This window comes from Arvicanthis niloticus, chromosome Y (genome assembly GCF_011762505.2).
Source record: "Arvicanthis niloticus isolate mArvNil1 chromosome Y, mArvNil1.pat.X, whole genome shotgun sequence".
Lineage (NCBI taxonomy): Eukaryota > Metazoa > Chordata > Mammalia > Rodentia > Muridae > Arvicanthis > Arvicanthis niloticus.
Genome location: NC_133431.1, coordinates 10,836,372 through 10,864,283, shown reverse-complemented (window position 1 = coordinate 10,864,283; position 27,912 = coordinate 10,836,372). Strand labels below are relative to the sequence as shown.

Sequence of the window (27,912 nt, the reverse complement as noted above, 5' to 3'; positions counted from 1 at the left end):
TACAATATAAATACAATGCTGTGTATAACAGCATTGGGAAATATGTAGAATCAATAATAATATATTAAAATAACTCTCTGTGTGGAGAAAATATAGTTTACTTTAGCCTTTGGGTTTTCTATTTGCATCTGTATTTCATCATTTTCTGTGTCATTAACTTAGTTAGAAAGAATCTTGATCATCTGTGTCTTCCATAAAATATGATATTAGTGCTCTAAAGTACACATTATGTAGAACTGACCTAGGGCACATGAGGTGTCAACCAGATTATACTCACTGCAAACCCATAAGGGCACCAGAGGACAGAAAATAAATCCAACCAAAACTTAGTATTCTTTTTTTTTTCTTTTTTGGTTTTTCGAGACAGGGTTTTTCTGTGTAAGCCTGGCTGTCCTGGACCTCACTTTGTAGACCAGGCTGGCCTCAAACTCAGAAATTTACCTGCCTCTGCCTCCCAAGTGCTGGGATTAAAGGTGTTCGCCACCACTTCCAGGCAGTAGTCTTCTAATTTAGTGAAATGCTTAGGAATCTAGTGGCATAGGTTTTTCAGAGATATTAATTCTAAGGTGAAAGATAAGTCAGTGCACCTGGCCAATCCCACTGCATAGAAAGAAGCAGAACATCTACCTGCTGATTAGGATTCTGGAGACAGCACACTCCTCACTTGTGTGTGTTACACCAGACAGTGTATCAAGTAGCTCAGAAAGCTGCTAGCTTTCTGTTGGGGGCCAAAACCATGAGAAGGCTCTGTAACAGGACCAGGATGCTGTGCAGGCTGTGCTACCAGTTTCATGGTTAGATAGGAATGTTGTTTGGAGCCTTTGGAGGTGTTTATTGTGAATCATAGATTTTGAATAATGGAGCAAGGCTCTACCATCAACTCTATCCAACTATTTTTCCTTGGGAAAAAATATCTTCACTTGCTACTCCATCTTAGTAGAAATTGAACATCATGCCACGGAAATGTTAGTGATCCCCAAAAAGACACACATAGGAGCCGATCTGCTGCAAATCACAGGAGGGTCTTTATTCTATTTGAGCTAGCTTGCCCCCATCCCCAATGCACCAGCATCAGCCAAGAGTGTTTTGGTGATGGTGGAACCCCATATGTCTATGGGGAAAGGACTTCTTGTAAGCAGCAAGTGGGGAATTGTAGGAGTAGCTAAGGTGGGAGGAGTAAGGAGAGGAAGAGGAAGAGCTAGGGGAGGGTGACATGAGAGGGGGGAACATAGAAGCAGAAGTACGAGTGTCTCTAACAGCCAAAGGTAGTTGGTATATCTAGATTGGGTATTGGGTTACATCTCTGATTGTATAGGCATCTTGTTATTGAGCATTACCAAACATAGAGAGCCTTTGGATAACCTAAGCATTGGCAGAGCCATCTCCCATGCTGGCATCTCATGGGTAGCAGGGCTGGTGTCTCTGACCACCTGAGCAGACTGCTTGAGCTGTGCAGTGGGGGGGTACAGCCACAGCCAATTCTGGCCACAGGCCTAGGCTATTCAAGAACATGGCAGGGAATTAAGAAAAGCCTGATTGAATGTCGCCATTTTAAATGTCTCTTGCAATTGGGAGGATGTGTGTAAGCATCTAATTGGAAAGCTGCTGTGGTCTTCAACATAATTGGCTGGTGCTGGGAGTCACATCATAAACTTAACTTCACCTCCCCTCTGCATTAGTGGTTGTTAGGCATGGTCTTGTAACCTGAGGTGCAGGTTTGTTGGGGGAATAACCTGGAGACCCTGGTATTGTTTAGGGTGTAACTTGAAAACTCTAGTTTTATTTGGGATTAGCCTAGAGAGTGAAGCTAGGCTTGTGTTTTGCTGGGGAGAGGGCAATTTGGACACTAATGCTAGGTACCTGAGTTGCCTAGAAGCCTATAGTTTCTATTCCTGTACAATGCTCCTGGTATTATACATGCACCTAGACCTTTCTGGTGTAGGTCCTATCATCAAATGACTGAGGAAGAAATAACTAGTTCCTGCTTTACTGAAGGTTCTGCCTGTTATGCAGGCCCCATCCAAAAGTGAACAACTGCAGCATGAAAACATGTTTCTTGGACAATCCTGAAAGACACCAGTAAAGGAAAATCACCACAGTTCAGAGCTTCATACAGTAGTCATGCTCATGCATTTGTTTGGAAATGTGTGATCATTCACTGAATCATCAGCTATAAACAGTGGGACGGCTTAACTCTCAGAGACTTGGAGACAGAACAATTAGAATATTGTTGAGAAAGACATAATAGGAAGAAGTATGTGGATAGATCTCTCACAATGGTCAAAGAAGCCAGGCAGTGGTGGCACATGCCTTTAATCCCAGTACTTGGGAGGCAGAGGCAGTGGGATGACAGTGATAGAATAACGATCAATAATCAATGCTGATCTATAATCAATAATCAATAAACAGTAATCAATAATTATCAATACGAAGGCAGAGGCAGGGGAGTTGGTGATGGAATAACGATCAATAATCAATGCTGATCAATAATCAATAAATGGTAATCCATAATTAATAATACTAATTGATAACCAGTAATGATCAGTAACTGATGGCGTGCACTTTTAATCCCAGCATTCAGGAGGCAGAGGCAGGTGAATGACAGTGATGTAATAATGATTAATCATCATGTCAATCAATAATTAATACTAATCAATGGCCAATAACCAATGGTAGTCAATAGCCAAAAGTGATCAATAGTCATGATAATCAGTAATCCATAGTGTCCCATGTAAATGCTGATCAAAAAGTAAGTTCAGCTTCGTATACACTCAGTAACCAAGTAGTTGAGGTGATCTATTCTGTGGGAAGTCAGCCATGTCCTCAGCTATATCTGTCATTTTCCAATGGGACCATGAACATAGTGGCCATGGTGGACGCAGTGGGGTTTATTCATGGACACAACAGTAGAGTCGTCCTCTCACCAAGCCTGACATGGCCACATCTGCTGGTGAGTGCCAGATCTACCAGCAGTAGAGACCAACACTGAGCCCTAGATATGGAACTATATCCTGGGTTAACTGTGTGACAGGTTGACTACATCGGATCATTGCTCTTGGGCAAAGAACAAAGATTTCTACTTCCTGGAATAGATACATATTCTGCTTATGATTTTGATTTTCATGCACACATGGCTTCTGCCAAATCCATGATCCATGGACATACCTAGTGCCTCATTCACCACAATGGCATTCCACACAGTATTGCTTCTGACCAAGGAACTCATTTCACAGCAGAGAAGTGAGACAGTGGGCCAATGATCATAAATTATAATGGTATTAATTACCATTAATACCATAGTCCTTGTTACCCTGAAGGTGCTGAACTGATAACAAAATAAAATGACCTTTAGAAGACACTTTTACACAGCCAATTATGGGACAGCCACCTGGAGAGCTGGGCAGGGTCCTAAGCTGTATGTATTTTGAATCAGCTTCCAATATTTGGTACAGTTCCTCTCACAGCCAAGATCCATGGTTTCAGGAATCAAGGCTGTTGGAAACCTGTGTGAAGGTCACAGTCCCCCAAATCTGAGTGAAACTCAGCTCAAAATGGAGGACTCCCTTTATCAGAAGAACTTCAATTTCTTTTTTTTGTTTATTATTTATTTTTTTAATAGGGCTTCCATTCCTTTCTTTTATTATTTATTTATGTATTTATTTTTATTAGGGTTTCCATTTCTTTTATTTATGTATTTATTTATGTATTTATTTATTTATTTAATTTTTTAGGGCTTCCATTTCTCTGCCTCAATATATCTAGACATTGTCCCTGAACACGGGTGGATGTACTTATCAAAAGATTGTCCCTGTGTGAGCTACTTAAACTCAGCACACAAGTCCCATTCTGGCTTCCCTGCCCACATGATACTTAGATATACTATTATAACCAATTAATCCTTTCCACCTGTACCCATAAAAGCCCTCATATACCTTATTTCTGGAACAATAAAGTAGAATTGACTCACTGTGCTGGTCTCCGGAGTTAATTTTATAATACAGCCATCTCAAGTCAGATTGCCATGGCTGTTCCCTTTGTCCTCACTGGTTGGTGGCTAACAACCACCCAAGAATAAAGAAGACCCACACCAAAGCTGCCACCCTTAGTGGCCCAGTAGGAAAAATGTCAGTGTGTTTTGCATTCCATTGTTTAGCCTTTCCCATTCTTCAGGTTTCTCACAAATTTTCCTGTCTTTCCATGAATCCATCACTGGTGATGCTGTGACAAGATGAACATGAGTGGGCTGGCGCTGCAGTCACCTTTAAGAGGATATCTGTCCTTTTTGGTGTTTGTACAATGGATCCTTCTACATTGTTAAACTGACCAAAGGGGTGATATAGAAAGAGCAGCAGTTATGGTGCCTCAGAGAAGAGTCCTTTGAAGGGGACAAAATAAAACAAAACAGATGACAAAGATTCTTCAAATAAGACAGTCATGGAAGGCAGCACACATAGAAGGATTCTGTTATGTGAGTCGGGTAACATCCACAAGTTAAGAATATAATTAGTGTGGGGAGCAGCTCCGGATGGGTTCCACCAGAATCTCCAGCTTGGATGAGGACAGGTCTCTGTAGATGCCTCTGCCTGCAGGGGGTACAGGGTGGAGTGCCAGCAGGGAAGGTCCACTGCTGCCTCTGTCACAGCCTCCCACCAAGTCTCTGCAATGGAGAGGGGAGAATTCTGAAGGCGTTTTGGGAGAGCTGGCATCTTCTGAATTGTCACCGCTCTTTGCTAAGTCAGGAGGTGCCAGCCAGGTTGTGGGGGAAAGAACAGATATCTAGCACAGTGTTAACAGCTCTCACTGAGCCAGTGAGGTGCCCTGTGAGACACCACTGTGAAGAGTGGAGGATCCATGACAGAAGCTCTCAGACAATGGGATGATTTTTTCACTCACTTTACTTATGAATGAGCCTCAATATATACTGTTTGGGGTGGGTTAAGGTAACCCCTACTGGCTTGGTCTGAGAACTTGGGGATGCTTCATGTGCATGTGGGGAGAGCCTGAGGCATTATTCCTACCTGACCGATGGCCATAGACCTCTCTCTTTGGGAGGGGCTGTGGAGGGCTGAAGCTGAGAGAGCCAGGGGCACAGGAAGAAAGCTGACCGCCTTCCATTCCAGGGGGTTCTCTGGGGTTCAAAGCTTATTCAACCAGGCACCCAGCTGTCTCTCATAGCTCAGTGCCCCACAAATTAGGGCAATATTATGCTTCTTATAGGAAGAAAATAGTGAAGAGTCCCACCTAAAAACCAATGTCATGCTTTGTATTGGGTGTTAGAAGACTGACATTTTTGACCTTTTTGTAAGGCCAGTACTTTGGTGAAAAAAATTGAGGAATTTTGGACAACCCCTTATAAGTTTAGATTCAACCACCGATTCTCTTCTATTACAATCTTTTGTGATATATGAAGAATTAAATTTTGAGGAAATATTCCTAGCATCATTTTTAACATGGGTTATGTTTTATAAGGTGAAATGTCCATCTATTATGAGTTGGACAATATTCCATAGCCCTTCACAAAAGGATACAACTTGAGCCAGCGGTTTGCTTCATCAGAACCCTGCATGAAGAGCAGGTACCTGCTGCTCCTACATCACATTTAAATCAGCAATCATGCATGGTTACTGTAGTGAAGGACACAGTCTATTAGTGAGAAGTTCTCTTTGATAGTGAGATGGTGTTCTATATTTGATAAATATTGATTGCTGTTGATTATTGATTACCATTGATTGTTGATTAGCATTGACCGTTAACCAGCATCAATTATTGATTATTGATCACTATTGATTATTGATTAGCACTGGTTATTGATCGGCATCAATACCTGATTATTTATTGGTGCTGATTATTGATTGCTATTGATTGCTGATTAGCATTGATTGTTGATCAGCATCAATTATTGATTATTGATTGGTGTTTATTATTGATTGCCATTGATTTTGATTTGCCCTTAGTATTTAATAAGGCTGTTCAGTTTTCCTCAGCTGTATGTAGACCCTGGCATGCTGAAGTAAGCAAAGGGCTTTTCTTTCATCTGGGATATTGAGATACATCTATATATGACAAAGAGCATCAAGAGTGAGAATTTATTTTCTACATAACATTTCACAAGATCAAATATAATTTTTGAGGATTTTTGTCCCTTGAATTACTAAAGAGACACACTGCAGTTTGAAAGAGATCATACTTTACATATGCCTGCTTAAGATTACATGTTTAGCAAAATCAACTTCTGTTGACCTTCTGTTAAGGTCTGTTGAAATTTCATGTCTAGGTTATCCCTTGATCTTCTGAAGAATCTCTGTATCTTCAAGCTTTTCTTTGTACTATTTTCCCTCTTAGTGAACATTATTCGATATCCTTGCTTGGGCTGAGTGTGTCTTCCCTTGGAAGCTCTAAGGGAATCATCCCTGTGTTTTGACTCTCCTCAATGTAGACTGGATACAGGATATGATTAAACTTAGATGACAGCCAGTTTGTCATAAATGTTGATCTGAAGACAGAAACTTTAATCCCATAGGTATTTCCCAAAACTTTTATGATCTAAGTGCCTTAAATACCTCATTTATTTCTTCAGAACTTCCAACGGCTTTGTATGCTTCCTTTTCCAAAGGCTTTTGTATGCTTTCTTTTCCTTTATTGAAACCATTTACATCTTTAGATCATTCTAACATTTTATAAATGTTAATACCATAGCATACCATAGGCTTAACAAAAACTTCACAATCTATTGTGAGAATATTTATATAGCTGTGGGAAAGAAGCAATTTATATCCTCTCTTTCTAAGTTCTCAGTGGCACAACATTTCAAAATTATCATAGTTCACCCTGGGATAATGGTGAACTAATTTGTTTTACATACAGAAAATTGTCAAAGTGTTTCTTCTGAGACTATAGACATCCTGCAATCAGTCACATTAAAAATACTTTACTCAGTACATATGGAGACAAATTTACATTACCTTAATAATTATTCCCCTTCCAAGTTGTACAAATACTGGACAGCCATGGCATGATTTTTTGTTTTTTGTTTCATTTTTTGATAGAGGTTTAGTAACAATTAAAAAGCCCTGCTGTGATTATTTTAATTCAACAAAGCTGAAGGTATGAAAATGGTTGTGGTTTAATTTAGAAGATAAGATAAGCCCTGTGCTGGATCTGCCTATCTTTGTATATTTATCTGTTTTTAAAGAGTTTTTACTAGATATAAATATCTTTTAATTTATTAACATGTTTATGCCTGCATAAAATTTAAAATATGTATATATCATAATAAAGTCATAGATGTGTTAGTCTTGTATGAGTGAGGAGAATGTCAAATATTAATAACACCTTCTGGTCTAGGAGTAGTAAACTCTTTAAAACATGTTACCTATTCCAAGGAAAGATTCAGACCCATATTATAAGTTTATATTTATTGTACCTGTGTGGATATGTTGATTAAATATATTTTTGTCCATTCATATCAATTTTAAGTTTATATTCATTAGGAACAAAAAGGAACTAGGGTCAACTTAACAAGTTTAATTTAATTTTGAAGTTGAGAAACCCTTTATTAATCTTGCTTTTTTGAGATGTTCAGATCCACCTTTAATCTGGGCTACAGATTCTTTTGACAACCTACATATATAAAGGACACTGGACAGGTGGTGTTTTTGGTTTTGTTTTTAGTATTTGCCCTACTTTTTTTTTTACAAAGCAGAGGTGATTTGTTTGTGTTTTAAGACTGGCATTACAAAGTACTTCTCTCTTCAGAATCCCGTATACACTGAATATCAGCTGTAATATTCTGCATCATGAAAATAACCAGTCCTTGTTTTTTCTAATTTACCTTGTCTAACAGCCTTTATTGGTCACCTTTTTACATACATAGGATGATTCATTCTCTCTAATATTTGAGATATGTTTATCAAGAGAACCTGTACTAACGCAACTCTGTTTTTTCTACACTTTGCCACTGATGTACTGGCTAACAGTAGTGCTCAACAGTGTTTCACTTATGATCCTGGATTTTTTTCCAGGGTTGATTGATACCTATCATCTGGTGAAAGGAAGCTGCAGTTTCCCTGAGCCCAGCATGAAGCCACAAAATAAGTCTCTTGTTTCCTAAAATTCCTCTTTAGTGTTAATGGTTTTATCATTCTGTCTAAAACTCTACCTCATAGTTACCTGGTGACAGTCAGGTATCCTCCTCCCCATAGTTACCTCTCTTTAAAGAGAGATGGAAAATGTTCTATTGGTGTGAGGGGAGGTGTGGGGGAAGGGGATGTCTCAGCAAGCTCATGCTTCCTGCTGAGATATTACTTCCCCTGGAGGGACCATACCACATGCTGAGACAGCTCTTCCCCAGAAGCAACCCACCACAAGACAGTACAGTATAGAATATAGTTTATTCAGGACATGGAGAGGGGAGTTAAGAGGGTAGTACAGGCAGAGAAAAGCAGAGAGAGGCAGAGTAGAGAAGTAGAGGCCAGGCATGAGCATGTGGAGAGAGAGAGGGGGAAGGGAAGAGCCCAAGAGGGCAAGAGAAAGAGAGAACAAGAGATCAAGAGATCAAAAGAGAAGAAGGGGCAAGTAGCCACCTTTACAAGGTGTCAGTCCAACCCTGCAGTTGCCAGGTAACCGTGGGGAGGAGCATATCTGGCTGTAGCCTGGTAACTAGGGTGGATTTTAAACAGAATGCTAAGAAATAGCTGGAGGATCCTTCCTCTTGTGGGTTAGATTGATACCTCCACTGCACCTTGAGTACTGGGCTATGGAAGCTGTTCACCTTGATTACAGGAAGAAGAAGGCAAGTACTGTAAGGAAAGTTCAGGTAAGGTCTGGAGTCAGGTCCTGGAAGGTGCAGGATCATTTCTCTCAGAGGGGAAGAGCAGGCAGCTGAACAGCCAAAGCTGGAATGCTGGGTTCTCCCCCAGGGCTGGGTGGGGTGAGATTCCTCTTTGAAGACAGAAACAAATGCTAATGGAGTGCAAACCCCTCCTGAGATCTGAAAAAGGTCTGACCCTGGATTGGAAGCTCACTTTAACCTTAAGGAGTGGTAAGACTCACTGCCCAATCAAGGCTTCCAGGCAGACCTGCCAATCAGACAAGGAGGCGGGTTCTCCCGGGTGCCAATCTGCAAGTTAGCTGTGCCTGTGCAGGCTTGAATGGTCATCTGTGCCCTGCTCTGAGCTCTGCTGTGGGTGCTGTGTGGAGACCTAAGGGAAGCTCTGAAATCGAGTCATGTTGAGCACAGAATCACTGCTTACAATTGGTAGGGACAGGCGGCTGAGGAGTGGGAGCTGGGGTGCTGGGTCCTCTCTGGGGCTGCATGGGAAGCAACAGCCAGATCTGACCATCTGTGAGGTCCCTGGTGATGCTTCTCACGTGTTAGGTCAGGTGGTGACCTCTGAGTAACATCATTGTCATGGCTGATTCTGAGTCTGCCCAAAATATTTGGACCAGTTGCTTTCTTGTAGAAACACAGGTGGTTTCTCTGACTCTGCAGCACATGTGTCCAAACCCTGTTGTCTTTTATAGTATACATTAAAAAGACAGGTATAAATCTAACATATCTGCTTTCATACATTACTTGTTTTTGTTTTGTTTAGTTTTTGTTAATTTTTTTCTGGAACAGTTTTTTATGTTGCTTTATTTTTTATGTTTATTGTTTGATTATTATGTGGTAAAGGGACTTTTGTTTTTCTCCAATCTGTTGCATGTTTTGGATGCTTCTTGTCCATTAACAGTCATCTTCTTTGGTTTAGGAAAAGTTTCTTTTATGATTTCGTTGAAAATATTTTTTTATCAGACCTTTGTGCTAATAGTCACCTTTCTCTATTCTAATCATCTGTAGTTTTCCCTTCTCATATCTTGCAGAATTTCTGGTTGTTAAGGGCCAGAAACTTTTAGAATCCACATTTTTTGATGATGTATCCATTTTGTCATATTCATCTTTAATGTCTGAGATTCTCTCTTTCTTTCCTGTTCCCTGAGTGAACCTTGTCTCTGTAGTTGTCAGTGCACAGGCAATTTCAATGCTCTGCTCCCAGGGACTAAGCAACTGCTTAAGTCATTCCCTGCCTCCATCACCTGCTGCTGTTGTCAGGTGTGCTTTATATACACGGACCACCAGCTACACAGCTCTCTCTGTTCTCTGTCTCTGTTCTCTGCACATGCCCCTCTCTATTCTCTTTCTCTACTCTCAAGGCTCTCTCTCTGCCCCCTGTCTGTCTGTCTGTCTGCACATCCTCTTCTGTGCCTCTATCTCTTCCCCAGGTTCTCACTCATCTCCCTGCCCCCAAACAACCTCTTTTGCACCATATCTGTTGCACGTTTGAATTTCTCAGTACCTGCTGTGACAGTACAGGTTGGCTCTTTTGGTGACTTATTTTCCTGGGTGTTATTTATTATATTCCTATGCTGGTGTTTAGGCCACTGGGTTTGAAGTGATTATGATCTCAGTACTGATTTCTGGATTTGTCTTGCTTGGGTGGGAGTTTTGTTCCTGGGTTACTGTTTGATATCTGGATTTACTGAGTGTTGCCTCTTTTACTTACCTGTTTGTTGGGTATGATCAAGTGGGAATGCTTGCTAATGTTGTAAGGAGGGAGATGAAGTAGGGATGAAGAAATGATCTTAGTATCCACAGGGACACATAGTCAGGACAGAGGTAAAGCTGCCTCTGGTGTTTAGTACAGTGCCAGGGGAAACTGTGATCTTTGCATCTGGGATAACAGACAGTGTGGTAGATCTATAGAAAGCTTATATTTTGTCCTGGCAGTTAAAGCATGTGGTTGAACAGGGACTGTCTGCCCAAGTTGGCCGGAGACACAGGGATGATGCAGGAAAGGAAAGGCAGGTGGGCATTGTCCATCTTATCTATAAGATGATGCACAGGGGGAGAGGCAACTTCCACTGGTATTCTGTGTAAAAGTAAGTGCAACTGATATTAGGATCTGCAGTAACAGATAGTGAGGCAGGTCTTTGGACAAAGTACCTTTTCTATTGCCATGCATGGCTTGTGGTTGAACAGGAGCATCTTTCAATAATAAGGACCTCAGGCACAAAGATGAGTTTGTAAACCCAATCAATCCTGTTTCTGAGATTGCACAAAGTCCACTTGAGAAAACATCCTATGACAACGCCCCATGTCAACAGCCAGTCAAGGTACAACTGCAGGGTTAAGCTACATATAGATAACTAATACACCTTACAGAGGAAAAGTTAGCCTACCCATCATGGTGGTCAGATGGTTTTGCCCCCTTGACTGGTTCCTGCAGATTATGCCAGACATGTAGTTTTTAAAATATTAAGTTCCTGACATGCATGTTAATGACCCAATCTTGCTGTAACTGCAATAAATACCCAGCACATCTAGACTCTCAATTTTGATCTCATGTGAGGCTGACTGGTGAGAATCCTTATTACAGAGCTCATAATAAAGACCTCCATGTGTTTGCATTACAATAGGCTACTTGTTGGTCTTTGGGGCTCTCTGTGACTTGGATCTAACATCTTAGTGCATTGATCCAAGACCCTCAGAACTCCCAACTAAAGGACTGAAAGGTCAGTTGTTAAGATCCACCATTCTTTTTGTGTCAGTGGCTTGTCTGCCAGATTTGAGATCAGTGCCTTGGTTTTCAGATTTTTCTCGAGTATATGTGGAGGCAGATGACTAAATTGAACCTGGAACACTGCTACAGTGTATACACTGGAGAGTCATAGCCCCCAAAGTGCTTTGAAGATGGTTCAGAGCCTGGTATAGTGAACAGTGTGCCTCTGGTCTTAATTTTGGGGAAGGTTGGAGAAGACTTGGAGCCCTGCTACAGGACTCACAGCTGCCATCCTGTCTTCATTTTCTCCTCTATACAAGTGTTGTCATATGTTGTGTAACCTTTACCAACCCCTTGTGGCTGTCTATTTTGTGTGTGCCACGTTTTTATTCACTGACTGAGAAAATGAGACAGACTCCACCCCAATCAATTTAGTTGCAAGTCCCACACCTTGGGTTAAATCATTCTCAACAACAGGACATAGATCCATTGACTAGTTCATGACAAAAATCTTTTTGAGACAGCATCCAGGGCAAAATCAGGATCTGCCTACCCTGTTTTACAGGGTAAAAAAGGACAAAGACCTCATTTTCCCTCTTCTCCCATTCTACCCTCTTCTCAGTCCATGTGTGACTCTGTAGTGTTGTGGTTGTTCTTAGATGAAAGGTTTTTCTTCATTCCAACAGAGTTAGCATATATTTCTTGGACCAGAGATTCTATCCTTTGCGGAGGCCATTTCCAGGCCTGTGGGACAATCTGCTTCTCTAGCCATCTTCCAGCTGTTTTAGCCACATCTTTGATAGCACTGGCCTGGGAACCCAGAGTTAAAGATGCTCACCCCATGTCAGCACAGCCTCTGAGCTCCCCATTCCAGTGTTTCCTTCTCTGCTCTGAGCCAGGTGCCCTCCCTATTTTGTCCTGGCTCAGCCACAACTCCAACTCCCTCTTGTGGTGGCAGGGCTCTTGTAATTGATATGTTCAAATTTTTGATTTTGGGTTGTTACAACTTCCTCATTTATTATTGTGTCTGTGTCATAGTTGTTTTCAGTTCTCAGCATTTCAGAGCTACAGTCATCTGAAGGAGCCTCAATCAAGGTTGTGCCCTCATCAGAATGGCTGGTTGCTATGTCTGTGAGAGATAGTGTTGATGATTGATTAGGAAGGCTCTACCACTGAGGGTGGCAATATCCCTAAGCAAGTAGGCCAGTGCTGAATGAAAGAGAAGGCTGAGCATGAGACAGTGACCAAGCAAGAGAGCAAGCCAGGAAACAGTGTTTTTTGCCTTCAGTTTCTAATCTAAGCTCCCAAAATGATGGACTGTGGTCTGACAGAACCATGTACAACAACCACTTATTACCTGAGATGCTTTTGCTCAGAGCATTCAATCACAGCAGCAGAGTAACAACTTAGAACAACAACAACAACGTTATTTTGCTGCTGTACAGAATCTATGTTGTAGATTGTATTTTGTTGACAGGACACATTTTGAGTAGAAAGATTTTTGGATTTGTTGGTGTCTTTAACTCTCCATTAAGGGTCCTACCTGACTGCAGAATGTGGCCTCTTCAGCGTCCATAGCTAACCTGACTGCAGAATGTGGCCTCTTCAGCGTCCATAGCTAACTGCTATGCATCTCAGCTAAGATCAACCTTAGACTCCTTGGTACCTATTTATGGTCTCTGGCACATCCTAAATGTACCCCCTCCCCTCAGACAGCTGCAGGTTTTGATTCATTTTTCCCCTCTGGCCCTCTCATGTCTCTCACCACACATGTTGCTGGTTCTCCTCGATTCCCCTTTCTTATCTGCTCTCCCATCCAGTTTCTGTCTTCCATATGCCTCTTATGACTGTTTTATTCCACCTTCTGAGTGAGATTCAACCATGCTCATTTGGGCCTTTCTTCTTGTTTAGCTTCTTTGGGTCTATAGAGTGTAGTGTTGGTTTCCTTTTTTTAATGATTATTATTCACTTGTACGTGAGTATATACATGTATGTGTTTTAGGACTGGGTTACCTCATTCAGGATAATAGTTTCTAGTTGTATCCATTTGCCTTCAAAATTGATGATGTTCTTGTATTTTATAGCTGGATAGTTTTTCCTTTTGTAAAAGAACCACATTTTCTATATCCATATTTTGGTTGAGTGACATCTGGGATTTTTCCAGTTTCAAGCTGTTATAAGTAAAATGACTATGAACTTTGTGAAGTCCCTACTCTAGCTCCTCTACCCACACAGAGTCCCTTCCTCCAATATCCTCTGTTTCTCCTTTGAGAAGGTATGTGCCCCTGGGTATCTCCACACTGCAGTGCATCAAGTCTCTGCTGGGTTAAATGCATCCTTTCCATTGAAGCCAGACATGGCAGCCTAGTTCAAGGAGCAGATTCCACAGATAGACAGCAGCTTTAGGAACAGCCCCTGGTACAGTTGTTGGGGGACCATCATGAAGACTGAGCTACATATCTACTACATATGTTCCAGGGCCCTCAGTCTAGACTGTGTATGTTATGTTGTTTGTGGATCAGTCTGTGAGTGTCCCCAAGTGTCCAGATTAGTTGAGTCTGTTGGTCTTTCTGTGGATTTATATCCTTTCAGGGCCATCAATCTTTCCCCCAACTCTTCCATAACAGTCCCCAAGGACCATTTAATGTTTGACTGTGGTTCTCTGCATCTGTTTCAAGTCAGCTGCTGGGTGGAGCCTCTTAATGGAAAATTATGCAAGGCTCCTGTATGGGAGCATACCAGAGTATCCCTAATAATATCATGGATTAGTGCTTGTCCACAAGGAGGGTCTCCAGCTGGGCAAGATTTCATTGGTCATTCCCTCAGTCTCTGCTCCAGCTTTAACCCTGCATTTCTTTCAAACAGGACATATTTTGTTCTCTGTGTCTACTGTGTCATGGTTGAAACTGATTCTTCCACTTTCTTCTCATGCTCCCATACAGTCCCCATTTGTTCTCAGTCTCTAATTCACATAAGATACAGTATAACCATTTGCTATTCAATGCTAAGCTATTTTGCAAGCCTGGAGGTTTTATATTTTTAACTTTATATCTTTTGTTTATTGTTTTCAAAACTAAATTTCTCTATGAGGACCTTTTTTTGCTGATAGCACATACAGAAACCACAGAAGCCAGCTGACATGTTTTTAATAACATAAGCACATGCTTTTGTGCAGCTCTTCATCTACATCTTCAATTTTAAAATTTGGCAAAATATATATATTATATTCTATTTCTCCAGATGGCATATGTTCATGATATCAATACTGTCTGATGCTTCAGAGTCACTGGAATCTAGGTGTATGTCATTCTGCCTTACTCTTGTGTTTGTTCTGAAATTTTTGAATAAATAAGCATATTATGCCTGTGAGCATGAATATGAATATCATGTGTGCCTCATCTTTACTGTTGTGAGAAGATGGCCTCAGTACTCTTGATCTTGAAGAAATGGGTAGTTGTTAATCCTCATGTAAATACTAGTAATTGACCATCATTAATGTGGAAGACCAGCAGGAGCTTTCCACTCCTGAGCTATCTTTTCTGCTCTATGTTCCTTATTTCTGATCAGCATATACATTACTAATATTTTCATCTGTCCATTTTTAACTGTTTAAACATGTATTCCCTTCTAGTAAAATTTATTAATGTTGCTGTTTAAACTGGTTCACTTCATGTTTTTGCAAGATGAATACAGAACTGCAGTGAATGCATAATTCTTAGTGGGAACTTCAGTAAAGAACTGTGAGTTCATTCTATCATTTTTGTTTCCTTGTTGACTTCTACAAGAAAGTGAGTGTCTTAATGTATTACTTTTCCTGTTCTGCAACATATCCCATAGACCATGCCAGCATCCACCTCAATGACATACACCTGCCTATATCTGTGATTAAAGTCATGAGCAAATACACACAGCTTGCCCATCACTTTTGTAGTTAGTAATTGTTCATACAGCTTTTCAGATGTTTGCTCAGTACAGTTGATCTGTTTCCCCCTGCATGTCCCTCTCAATTGCCATTTGTGTTGCAAGGGATCAGAAGCAACATAGGTGAAATTTATAATTCAATTTCCTTCTAAACTGACAGAATGATTAGATTATAACTTCTGTTTCAGAAAATAAGTGGAGGAAGCACAAGAATTACATTAATACATTGTCTAGAAAGTATACATTAATTTACAGTGAGGTCACGATCATGCTTTCTGTTGTACACCTGTGTGTGATATTTTAGGATGCAGTGACTTATGATGATGTGCATGTGAACTTCACTGCAGAAGAGTGGAATTTGCTGGATCCTGCCCAGAAGAATCTCTACAAAGATGTGATGCTAGAGACCTACCGGAACCTCACTGCTATAGGTAACATTGTGAATTTTGTTTTGCTTTTCAAAATAATGGAACAAGTGATTCTTGGTTATTGATGAGCCTCTGTTATTTCAATTGATAACAAGGAAGATTGAGCTGAATAAATCATGTTCAGTGCTGTCAAAATTCATAGTAACATGCATTTTATTTAATTTCAATACTATATCATTCATTTTTGGTACTGTGTTTTAGGTTACAGCTGGGAAGATCATCATATTGAAGAACAACGTCAAAGTTCTAGAAGGCATGAAAGGTAGTTTTCATGTGCAAGCTGATACAAATATGCCTGTGAGGAAATTTTAATGTCTTAACGAAAAGCAAGTGTGTAAAAAAATCAGTCCTTTAAGTATAGCTATGAATATAATATTCTCACAATGTTCCTCAATGTCAATTATCTGATTTATGTTTGTAAGGCATTTCTCTAAGAGAGAAGACATGGAAACAGTGCCTTAAAAGATACCTTTGATTGATTTGTAACTACATTAGAGCTTTGCTGTGGAACTACCAATCTGAATAGTCTCATAATATTTAGATGTTATGCATTGAGTAGTGATAAATATATATCCAAGGCCATCCAATAAGCAAATAGTCCATGGTAAATTTGGTGATACTCATATTCTTGTAGTGACGTTTCTAGGTTTATTGAGTGGTCAGTTAGTGAGAGTGAAGAAAGTTGTGGAGAAACCTTTATCTATATACCCCATGTCTAACAAAGTACAGAATGTCAAATGGTGTGAATTCAATATGGAAACCTTTCACTTGTTCTTCTTCTTTTAATGGGTATATCAATTGTCATAATGGATAAAACCTTGTGAGCATAGGGATGTTGAAAGAAGTAATGTACCTCTTTCTACTCAAAAATGAGAATATATGTAGTATTCTGCCTTTGGTAGACTTTCTGAATATGATAGACATTTGCAATTAATTGTTTTTCTGACATTACCGGGGAAAAGCCCAAGTCACACTGCAGAAATCACTATGGGTACTAGAAGTTTGGAAATTCTTCTGTTTGTCTTGGCTCACAGTGCTCCTGTGGTGTTTTTCACAATGCAGGAAAAACTAAGAAAGCAATCAGTGTTTTAATTCCCTGATATCTTCAGACATGTGAAATACACCATATAGAAATCTCATATAAAAAAGGAGGCTATAGCTGGGCAGTGGTGGCGCACGCCTTTAGTCCCAGCACTTGGGAGGCAGAGGCAGGCGGATTTCTGAGTTCGAGGCTAGCCTGGTCTACAGAGTGAGTTCCAGGACAGCCAGAGCTACACAGAGAAACCTTGTCTCGAAAAACCAAAAAAAAAAAAAAAAAAAAAGGAGGCTATAAATATGAGCCATGTAATAAGTGCTCTTACCATCACAGGTATTTTCAAAGAGATAAAGCAACCCACAGTGAGCAAGTATAACCGTGAACATCAAAGTGATAAAACCTTAAGATCTGAGCGTTCTTTATGATTAGACCAACTGCAAAATTTATTCATGTTGGTAAAATGATTGATTAGGTAAAAAATGTGGTAAGGCATTCACATGTGTCCATTATTGTTGCAGGCATGAAAGAAGTCATACTGGAGAGAAACCTCATGAATGTAATCAATGTGGTAAAGCCTTTTCATATCACAGTAGACTTCAATATCATAAAAGAACACATACTGGAGAGAAACCTTATGAATGTAATCAATGTGGTAAAGCCTTTTCACGTCACAGTCATCTCCAAGTCCATAAAAGAACACATACTGGAGAGAGACCTTATGAATGTACTCAATGTGGTAAAGCCTTTTCATGTCACAGTGGTCTCCAAAAACATAAAAGAACACATACTGGAGAGAAACCATATGAATGTAATCTCTGTGGTAAAGCCTTTTCATGTCACAGTACTCTCCGATATCATAAAAAAACACATACTGGAGAGAAACCTTATGAATGTGATCATTGTGGTAAAGCCTTTTCACGTCACAGTCATCTCCAAATCCATAAAAGAACACATACTGGAGAGAGACCTTATGAATGTAATCAATGTGGTAAAGCCTTTTCATGTCACAGTAATCTCCAAGTCCATAAAAGAACACATACTAGAGAGAAACCTTATCAATGTAATCAATGTGGTAAACCCTTTTCATGTCACAGTGGTCTCCAAAAACATAAAAGAACACATATTGGAGAGAAACCATATGAATGTAATCTCTGTGGTAAAGCCTTTTCACAGCAGTCTCATCTCCAAATCCATAAAAGAACACATACTAGAGAGAAAACTTATGAATGTAGTCAATGTGGTAAAGCCTTTTCATGTCACAGTACTCTCCAAATACATAAAAGGAAACATATTGGAGAGAAACCTTATGAATGTAACCAATGTGGTAAAACCTTTTCATATCACAGTGGTCTCCAATATCATAAAAGAACACATACTGGAGAGAATCCTTATGAATGTAACCAATGTGGTAAAACATTTTCATATCACAGTGGTCTCCAATATCATAAAAGAACACATACTGCAGAGAAACCTTATAAATGTTAACCATGTGGTAAAGCCTTTTCAAACCACAGTCACCTCCAAAGACATAAAAGAACACATACTGGGGAGAAATCTTATCAATGTAAATCAATGTGGTAAAGCATTTGCAAGTTACAGTCATCTGAAGTGACAGGGGAGATTATGTGCAAGAGAGAAACCTACTTGAATATTAACACAATAAAAATCACAAAGGAGAGAACCCTTAACTAATCACTGTGATAAAACCTTGGCAATTCACTTTTATCTGCAACTACATAATAGGACACATTCAAGAGAGTCACTCAATGTAATGTAATGAAGGTGTTAAGCCCTTGCACAACAAAGTCATCACCCAACACATAAAAGAACACATACTGGAGAGAAATTGAACGTCATGAATGAGGTAAAGCCTTTCCAGGATACAGTCATCTCTGAATACACAAAGGAAAATGTTCAGAGTGAAACCTTATGAATGTTGGCAATGCAATAAAGCCTTTGCATGTCACTGTACTGTCCAAACACTTAAAGGAACACACTTTTTAGAGAAACCTTAACAAATGTAATGAATGTGGTAAAGCCTGTGCATATCTCTGCAAAGTTTGAAATGATTGTTGATGCTTGTCACATTTTGTTTCTCATAATAAATAACCTCAATGTCATTGTATTGGGTAAGATCATACAACTAATTTGCAGTCACAGATTGCTTTTGATCTTATTGAAGGTGCTCAAAGACTACTGTGATACACAAAGGCCTTAATAGATTGATTACTTACTAAAGATTTTGTCTTCTATATAGATACCAGAAAGTATAGTAGAAATAAACTGTGGTGATTTAAATATGCTGGACCCTAAGAAGTAGCAATATTAAGAGATGTGCCTTGAGGGAGATGTTACCTTTTTGAAAGAATTGAATTACTGTGGTGGTGGTCTTTGGAGCTCAGGCCAGTACAAAACAGAGCCTCCTACCACTTGGCAGGAAGACAGTCTCTTCCTGGATGCCCTCCCATGAGGATGCAGAACTCTCAGCTCCTTCTCCAGCTCATGGCTGACTGCATGCTGACATTCTTCTTGCTATGATGGCAATGGACTAAACATTTGAAAGTGTAAGCCAGGCCCAATTAATTATTTGCCTTTAACACAGTTGCCTTGGTTACAGTGTCTCTTCTTAGCAATGGAAATTCTATCTAACACAGAAGTTGGTACCCCAGACTTAAGTATTGCTATGATAGGCCTGACTGTGGTTTTTTGTTTTGTTTTATGGAGCAATGTGGTTTTTTTAGACTTTGGATTTGTATATGCATTAAGTGGAAATTAATGGCCCATCCTAGTAGGAATATGAAGCACATATGTACTGAGAATTATTTGAACTTTGTATATAGTTTTAAAAATGTTTTTCAGAAGAATGTTGTTGCCTTTTTTTTTGCTTTTGTCTGTAGAGTGTCCTTGAAGATAAGGTAAAGAGGTTGATGTTCATTGCATTGACAAAGGAAGTCTAAGTGAAGCCAACAAAGACTTTGACCTATGTTTATTCTCATGATGATTTGAGCAGGCATAGTAATCTTAGAGAAAAAATATAAAATGTTAGGTCAAAAGAGAAAATCTCACCAAGAAGTTGAAGGAAGCTAAATCCTGTGATCAAAATACAAAATGGTATTAAAGAAATGGTGATATTATGGCAAGATTCCAGCCACCTAAACATATGCATATGAAGTTGTATAGATGAGAACTGTATAATGTTAGGCATTATTATTAACTGGTTATTGTTTTTATGTGAACCTAAGGAAATACAAGTATGTGTCAAATTGACAATGAACAGATTGTGATTACTATACAGGGTTTTCAATTTAATATTGAAAAGAATATAGGATATACTTAGGTCCAGGCATGGTGGTACACACCTTAAATCCCAGGAGATGAACATCAACCATCTCTGATTCAAGTCATACTGATACAGAACAAGTTTTATGTAATAAAATGCTTAAGTAAAGTGTTACACATGTATTATTCAACATTCAGAAGACAAAGCCATGTAGATCTCTGAGGTCAAGGTTCATCTACAGAGCATGTTGAAGGACAGCCAAGCTTAGGCAGTGAAGTTGTTGAAAAATAGAAAGCTGGTGATTTTGTAAGAGAAGGGGCAATGTTTGGGCCCCAGCAGGCAGAGAAATTCAGGAACTTTGTCCATGTGGCTCTGCTTTTAGAGAAAAGAATAGAAGGGATGACTGAGACAATTGATGCTGGTTGGCTGTAGTTAAAATTAGTGGTGACGAAGAAGAAACCAGCATCACTGAGGTGAAATCTTCTGGTAAGTGTTTTCTGAGAGGAGAAAGAAGTTGTATTCCAGAGGTAGCCAAGGTTGTACCTTGTGGTACCGCTTGACTCAGTCCTGTGTAAGAGTCACCCAGGTAGCACTGGTTTTAAGGCATGAATGTTTCATGCAGTGCAGATGAGGCTTGGCACCATGAAGGAAGCATGAGAGGAATGCAGTCAAGACTGTTGGTCACAGGAGAACCCAGCATATTGAAGATGTCAGTCCGGTGGGATGAGCAGAGAGAACAGCAGCAGCAGTTGAGTGGAGTCAAGCAGAACCTAGTGTACTATAGACGGAAGAGCTGGAGAGAGACCCAGCTTCTTTTGAGGAGGACAGAAGATCATCTGTGGATCCCAGATACTGGAACAAGAAGCTGTAATTTTGAAGTTACTTTGGAGACCCCAAGAGTTTCAGATTCCTGAGCTGTGGGATACCTTCTCAAAAAAAATATTTTCAGGAAAGAAAATCCGCCAAAGAAAAAGACTTGTGCTGCAGTGAGCAGGGCAGGAAGGAGTTGGAGATCTGAAGAACACTTTGACAGCAGGCATGGAGATGGAGAATTTGGAGATTGCCTTGATGGCTTTTGGTCTTCTTTTGTCCCAGTATTTCCTCACAATAGTGATTAGCAATGGTGACCTATATCCTGTGAATTTGGATGGATATTATATGCTATTTGTTTTTGAATGTATAGGGGATTACAGTTACATTATTGGAGTGATCTCAGAAGAGACTTTGCACTTTGGACATTTATCATTTATGAGACTTCAATAGATGATGAGGACTTTTAATTTGAGCCTCACATATTTTGCATTATGCTATTTTAAATATGGTCTTCATACAATCATGTGTTTGCACAATCATAGGGTGGGGGGCTGGCAGTTGAATGTGGTAGTATAAATATGCTTGGCTCAGGGAGTGGGAGGACGTTATTATGAGATGTGGCCTTGTTGGAGGAAGTGCATCACTGTGGGGGTGTTCTTCAAGGTTCCACCCAGTGCTGAATCGTCCCTCCTACTTGCTCCCTGGCAGACAGTCTCTTCCTGGCTGCCTTTGGATCAAGAAGCAGAACTGTCAGATTCTTCACCAGCATCATGTTTTCTTTCATGCCTGCCATGCTTCCTGCTATAATGAAAAAGGACTAAATCTCTGAAACTATAAGCTAGTCCCAATTAAATTGTTGCTTCTATAGGAGTTGCCTTGTTCATGGTTTCTCTTCATAGCGATGGAAACACAAAGACAGAAACCCTGTGAGTGTATTTAATACGGTCAAGCCTTTCCCTAGTCTTCATTATCATGAAAGAATATGTGATACAGTCTAAGCATGCCTCCTGTGACTCTGGACACACCACTTGAGTCTTAAACATGCCGTCTGTGAGTCAGAACACACCCACAGTGTTCCAATGGACATGTTTAGTATAATAAAGCCTTTGAATACCTCTGTAGTCTTCTTCATTATGAAACTATTCATACTGGATAGTGGTTACATACTGTGCTAAAGCCTTTACATCATGGGGTCCACTGAGATCCAACACAATTCAAACACAGGACAAGGCAAATGATAATTCATTGTAGTCAAGTCACTACTGATTAATCAGGTCCACAAAATTATGCTCAGAAGCTTAGCTGCAAAAGAGGCAATGGTGCACACAAGAAGGGAGAACTACACTCCCCAGAAAACAAAAAAAACTTACCAGGCTAAATGCACAGATGGACTCTTAAGATATGAGTGCAAACAAGCTTCCAAGATATTTAAAGCATATAAGGGACCCCAGGTTTTGAGCCAGAGAAGTAATAACACTTAGAGTAAATAAGAATTACCTAGGGGAAAACATCCTCGAATAGAGATCTTCCCGAGGTTTCAAGGTAATTAGATCAGATACATTACCTAATTCATAGGTAATTAGATCAGATAGCAGTTTTAAGGTTAGTCAGGAATTTTCAGAGATATTAGAAGCTCCACTGTTTATACTGTCTCCAAAGCTTAGGACAGGTAGAGAGAATATACAAAACCCTAAAGCTAAATTACCCTGGCGCTGGCTAGAGTGTCCCTTGTCCTTGTTCCACACCCAGAATGTCCCTTTTGTGTGAGAAATGATTTTTTAGGCTACTAAGAGACTTTTTCTGGTACTGGTGACCATCTGAACTCCTTGAAGTTCACCAACACCTGTGCCTGTTGCCAACTTGAGAACATCCAGATGCTTGAACAACCCCCTGCTGTTTAGCTCAAGGTCGCCTGGGATTCTACAAGGCCTTGACTCCTGTGACATCCCCGCCCTAGAGGCACAGGGGAAATGCTGCCTTAGAGGGTGGGGCTTAGGGTGTGTACACCCAAGGTTAAATGACAGCTTGTGATTACAAGATTGAAATTGAAATGTGAATCTAGAGTTATATAGATTTGTTCCTTTTGCAATTTGTCTTTATTATATATGTGATTTTATGTGTATGTAGACAACTATGTGCCACAAAATATGTAAAAGTCAGAGGACAATTTTGAAAGTAATAGAAATTTTTGAGACCCCTAGCTAATAAAATAGAGCCCGAGGACCCCTGCTAACAGATACTTAGTGCCTGAAATTGATAAACGGTAGACTTACAGCTCTGGGCTAACATCATGTGTCACCACTGCTATCTTTGATGAGAGCAAAGATTATTGTGTACTTGTCCAGCTAGTTCCCAGGGTTTACTAACACCCTGCAGGTACTCTTGAACTGAGTTTGAGATACACCCTAGACGCTTCTGCAGAGAGCCTATTTTCCTTGACTCTAGCTGTTACATTGAGACTACGAGTGGCTGCAGGTATGGAGACAGGTGCTGCTAAGAGCACTAGACTGGCTGTTTCTTAAAGAAGTGTGCTGCTCTAAGAGAAAAATATTGCTTCTATATAGACCATTCAGGAGTGATAAGAGACTCTATGAGTAAACTCAGAGAAAGGTTAGACCAGAGACAGAAAGATAGAGAGGAGCAGAAAAGTTGATTCGAGAGTTGGTTCAATAAGTCCCCTTGGTTGACAACCCTATTATCCTCCCTTGCTGGACCTCTTGTGATTTTACACTTGCTTTTACCATAGGCCCTTGCATTTTAAATAGATTAGTAACTTTTGTTAGAGAAAGGATAAGTGCTGTTCAGTTTTTTGTTTTGTGCCATCAATATAGAGCTTTAGGTCAAGAAAATGATAATTATGATGACACTGGAGTTTAAACTTTTCTAAAGATCCAAATCAGAAAATGTGGGTTGGGAATGGACTTATTAATAATTGAGTTTTTATGATTAAAAACATAACCTAATCGGAAAAAGTGGGAGTGTAGGGTGAAAAATTATAAAGACCATTTTATGAAATATGTAGACTTTTTCTTTGCCCTTAGACCTGGGCAGAAAAAGTACAGCTTCTAGAACGCGGAACTGAAAATAAGATATCAGACCTTCACTGACCCAGGACACATTCCAGGTGGAGGACATTATCCCTGAATCAGTGGACACTTACTGGATTACATTCCTCAAGCCTCAGGGAGTAGACTCCACCCATGACTGGGAAAAGTCCAAGGCAGGAAGACACATTCCTGACCACAGAGAAAGATGCAAGCCATCTAGGTGGGGCTATAGCCGGAAGAAGTGAAAAATAGTTTACCTGAAATAGTTGGTAATGATCGTTAAGGGTAGGTTCCTCTGAAACGTTCCACTGTTCTGGGTTACTCCCCCCAACCCGTGGTCTTTCCAGTGTTACAACCTGTTGGTGTTCAAACTTTGTAAAGCAACCAATCATGTGTAACCATGTGAAAGTACAAGCAATCATGTATAACCGTATGAAAATTCCTTCCTTTCCCTATAAAAGAAACCCCTCAGCTTGCTGGCCTTTTGTCAAAATTCTTTCTGTGTGAACAAGCAGTTTTGACCTTGGTTACCCAACTCCCCAATAAACCTCTGCTGATTGCATGCAGGTATGGTTTCTTGTGGTTTTTGGATGGTCATGATTTCCTGAGACTTGAGGAAGGGTCTCCCGAGTTTGGTGGTCTTCAAAATGATACAGAATGTAGGTTGTATGTTCAACACTATCACAGCCATTTGTCCTTTTGTGGTTAGGAACATGCATTATATTTTGAGTAATAAAACATGAATAACAGAAATTATGGTTAGGAATAGTTGTTATGTTTTAGGTAAAAAAACATGAGTCATGAAAACTTGTCAGATATTATTAAGAACACAGGTCCCCTATGACCTGGAATTTAACTTAGTTTCAGTTTATGATTAAGTCGAGGCTGGTAACAAAAAGGCAGTCCTTAGGGCAAGTTTCTTTTGCTTCTTCCTAACATTTCTATAGTATAAACATATTAGAATATATAACAGAGCACATATTGAAGACATATCTTACAAATTTTATCAATGACATAAAGCCTTTTCACAACACAGTGATCTATGAACATAAACGAATACATCCTGGAGAGAAATGCTATGAATAAGCAATGTGGTAAAGCCTTCGCATGTGGCAGTCATCCTAGAAACCATGAGAAAAAGTCTTAATGGAAGAAAACCCATAAACAAAGTCAATGTGTTAAAGTCTTATACTTTCTGATATCTTTATAGAAGACTAAACTCCTTAGTAAGTAATCAATCTATTAAAGTCTTTGTATATTACAATAGTCTTTGAGCACCTTCAATAATATCAAAAGTAATCTGTGACTACAAATAATTTGTATGATCTTACTCAACACACATTGAGTTACTGAAGGTTATTCATTATGTAGAAACAAAATTCGACAGGCATCAACCATCAGTTCAAACTTTATGATGTCTCTCTATTTTGTTTACACTGGTAAACTCATTTGTACATACAAAGGCCACTGGTTTTTCTTTTTCTTTTTTAGTTAATCGTGTATCCAACAACTTTGCTGAAAGTGTTTATCAACTCTGGGAATTGCCTTTGGGAAGTTTTAGTTCACTTGTGCTTACTGTCCTATCATCTGCAGATAAAGATAATTTTACTTCCTCCTTAAATTTACAAATTAATGTTAACTTATTTAACATTAAATTGTAAATTGCAATATAGGACTTGGAATATAGGACTAGTTAACATTAAAGTGTAAATTGCCATACAGGGCTAGTTAGTATTAAATTGTAAACTGCAATATAGGACTAGTTAACATTACATTGTAAATGGCAGTAAAGGTCTAGTTAACATTAAATTGTAATTTCAATATAGGACTAGTTAACATTAAAATTTTAGATAGTATTTTGAATAGATATGGAGAGAATGGATCACCTTCTCTTCTTTGTGAATTAGTGGAATTAATTAGAATTACTCTCCATAATTTAATGTCGGCTATAGGTTTGCAGTAAAGTGACATTATTATGTTTAGGTATGTTATTTGTATGCTTAATCATTCCAAGAACTCTATCATACAGTTGGGTTAAATATTGTCAGGGAATTTTTCATCATCTAAGAGATTACACCTTTTTTCTTCCACTTTAATCACATTATGTTGAACCATCCCTTCACCTCTTGAACGCAGCCTACCTCATTGATCATGGTGAATGATCTTTTGATGTGGTTTCTATTTTAATTTTTCTATTTTTATTAAATTAACATTAAATTTGGTTTTAAGGAAAAATTGGTCTGTAATTCTTGTTTGTTACTGAGTCTTTATATTGACTGGATATTTGAGTAACCATGGGTTCACAAAACAAATTGGCTAAAGTTTCTTCTTTTTCTATATGTTGAATACTATGAGGAGTATTCTCATGAATTCCTCTTTGCAAGTCTGGTAGGATTCTACCCTAAAATTCATGGCCCTGGGCTCTTTTTGGTGTCAGACTTTAATGACTTCTCTTTTTCTAGATGTTTAGGCAGCTTGAGTTGTTTCTCTTAGTTCAATTTAACTTTGGTAAGAGGAACCTATTGAGGAAATTTTTCCATTATTTTTAGAAATTCCAGTTCGATGGAGTTGAGGCTTTTTAAAACTATGTCATTACCATTCTTTAGATTTCTTCATTGTCAATTATTTGTCCCCATTTTCATTTTAGATTTCATTAATTTGGATATTCTCCATCTTTTAATAAGGGTTTCACTATCTTATCTAATAAAAGGCTAAAAGGACCAATTCCATGTTTCATTAATTCTTTCCATTCTTCTCTTTCTATTATGTTGATTTCAGCCCCAACTTGATAATTTACTGATTTCTCATCCTTTTTTATTCATTGCTCACTTGTTTCTGTTCTAGAATTTAAAGCATGCTGTTGAGTTGCCAGTATGAGAGCTCTCCAGATTTTTCATGTAGGGATTTTGTGCTATGAACCTTCATCTTAGAACCAGTTTCATGTTTTTTTTTTTGTATTCTGTAAAATTGTGCATGTTGCATATTCATTTGTATTGAATTCTGGAAAGTCTCTAATGTCTTCCTCTATGTTTGTCTTAAGATATTTTTCATTCATAGTGAGTTGTTCAGCTTCCAAGAGTTTGTCTGCTTCGTGTTCTTTCAGGGTTGTTGATATCCAGCTGTAATCCATGGTGGTCTGATAGGATTCATGGTGTTATTTCAATTATTTTGTATATATTGAAGATGGCAGTGTGTCTGAATATGTGTTCAGTTTACAAGTAAGTTTCATGAGGTGCTCAGCAGAAGGCATATTCTCTTATATTTCATTAGAATGTTCTCTATATATCAGATGGACTCATGTTCATGTTGTCAGTTAGCTGGAATATTTCTCTTTTTTGAGGGTGAGTGGTCTGGATAATTTTCTACTGGTGAGAATGGGGTATTGAAATCTTGGAATATAAGTGTACGAGTGTTATGTGGTTTTAGGTTTAAAACACTTTCTTTTATGAAGGATGGCAACCATGTGTTTAAGGCATAAATGTTAAAACTTGAAATGGCATCTTTGGTGATTATTTTTTCCTTTAAGTAATTTGTAGTATCTTTCTCCAATTTTTTTGATTAATTTTGTTTAAAATCGATTTTGCTACATTTTAAAATGACCACACCAGCTTGCTCCTTTGGTCCATTTGCTTGAAATAACTTTTTACATTCCTTTACCTTGAATTAACGCCTATTCTCGATGTTGTGCTATATTTCTTGTCTGCAATTGAAGGATAGATTTTTATTAGCATCTATTTTGTTAGCCTTTGTCTTTTTATTGGTGAACTGTGGTCATTGATTGATACTGAGAGGGTCAATGAACAGTGAATGTTAAGTTCTTGTATTTTGTTGTTGTTGCTGCTGCTGGTGG

The 27,912-nt window shown here is 39.1% G+C and overlaps 1 protein-coding gene across 1 annotated transcript in view; it reads left to right on the top strand.

Annotated features, from left to right (window-relative positions):
* Positions 1–11,728: 11,728 nt before the first annotated feature.
* LOC143437299 (uncharacterized) overlaps positions 11,729–27,912 on the top strand; it is a 109,472-nt gene continuing 93,288 nt past the window's right edge. Inside the window, exons 1-3 of the mRNA XM_076922107.1 lie at positions 11,729–11,743; positions 15,763–15,889; positions 16,088–16,148. Of these exons, the coding sequence (XP_076778222.1) occupies positions 11,729–11,743; positions 15,763–15,889; positions 16,088–16,148 (203 nt within the window). The remainder of the gene's footprint in view (positions 11,744–15,762; positions 15,890–16,087; positions 16,149–27,912) is intronic.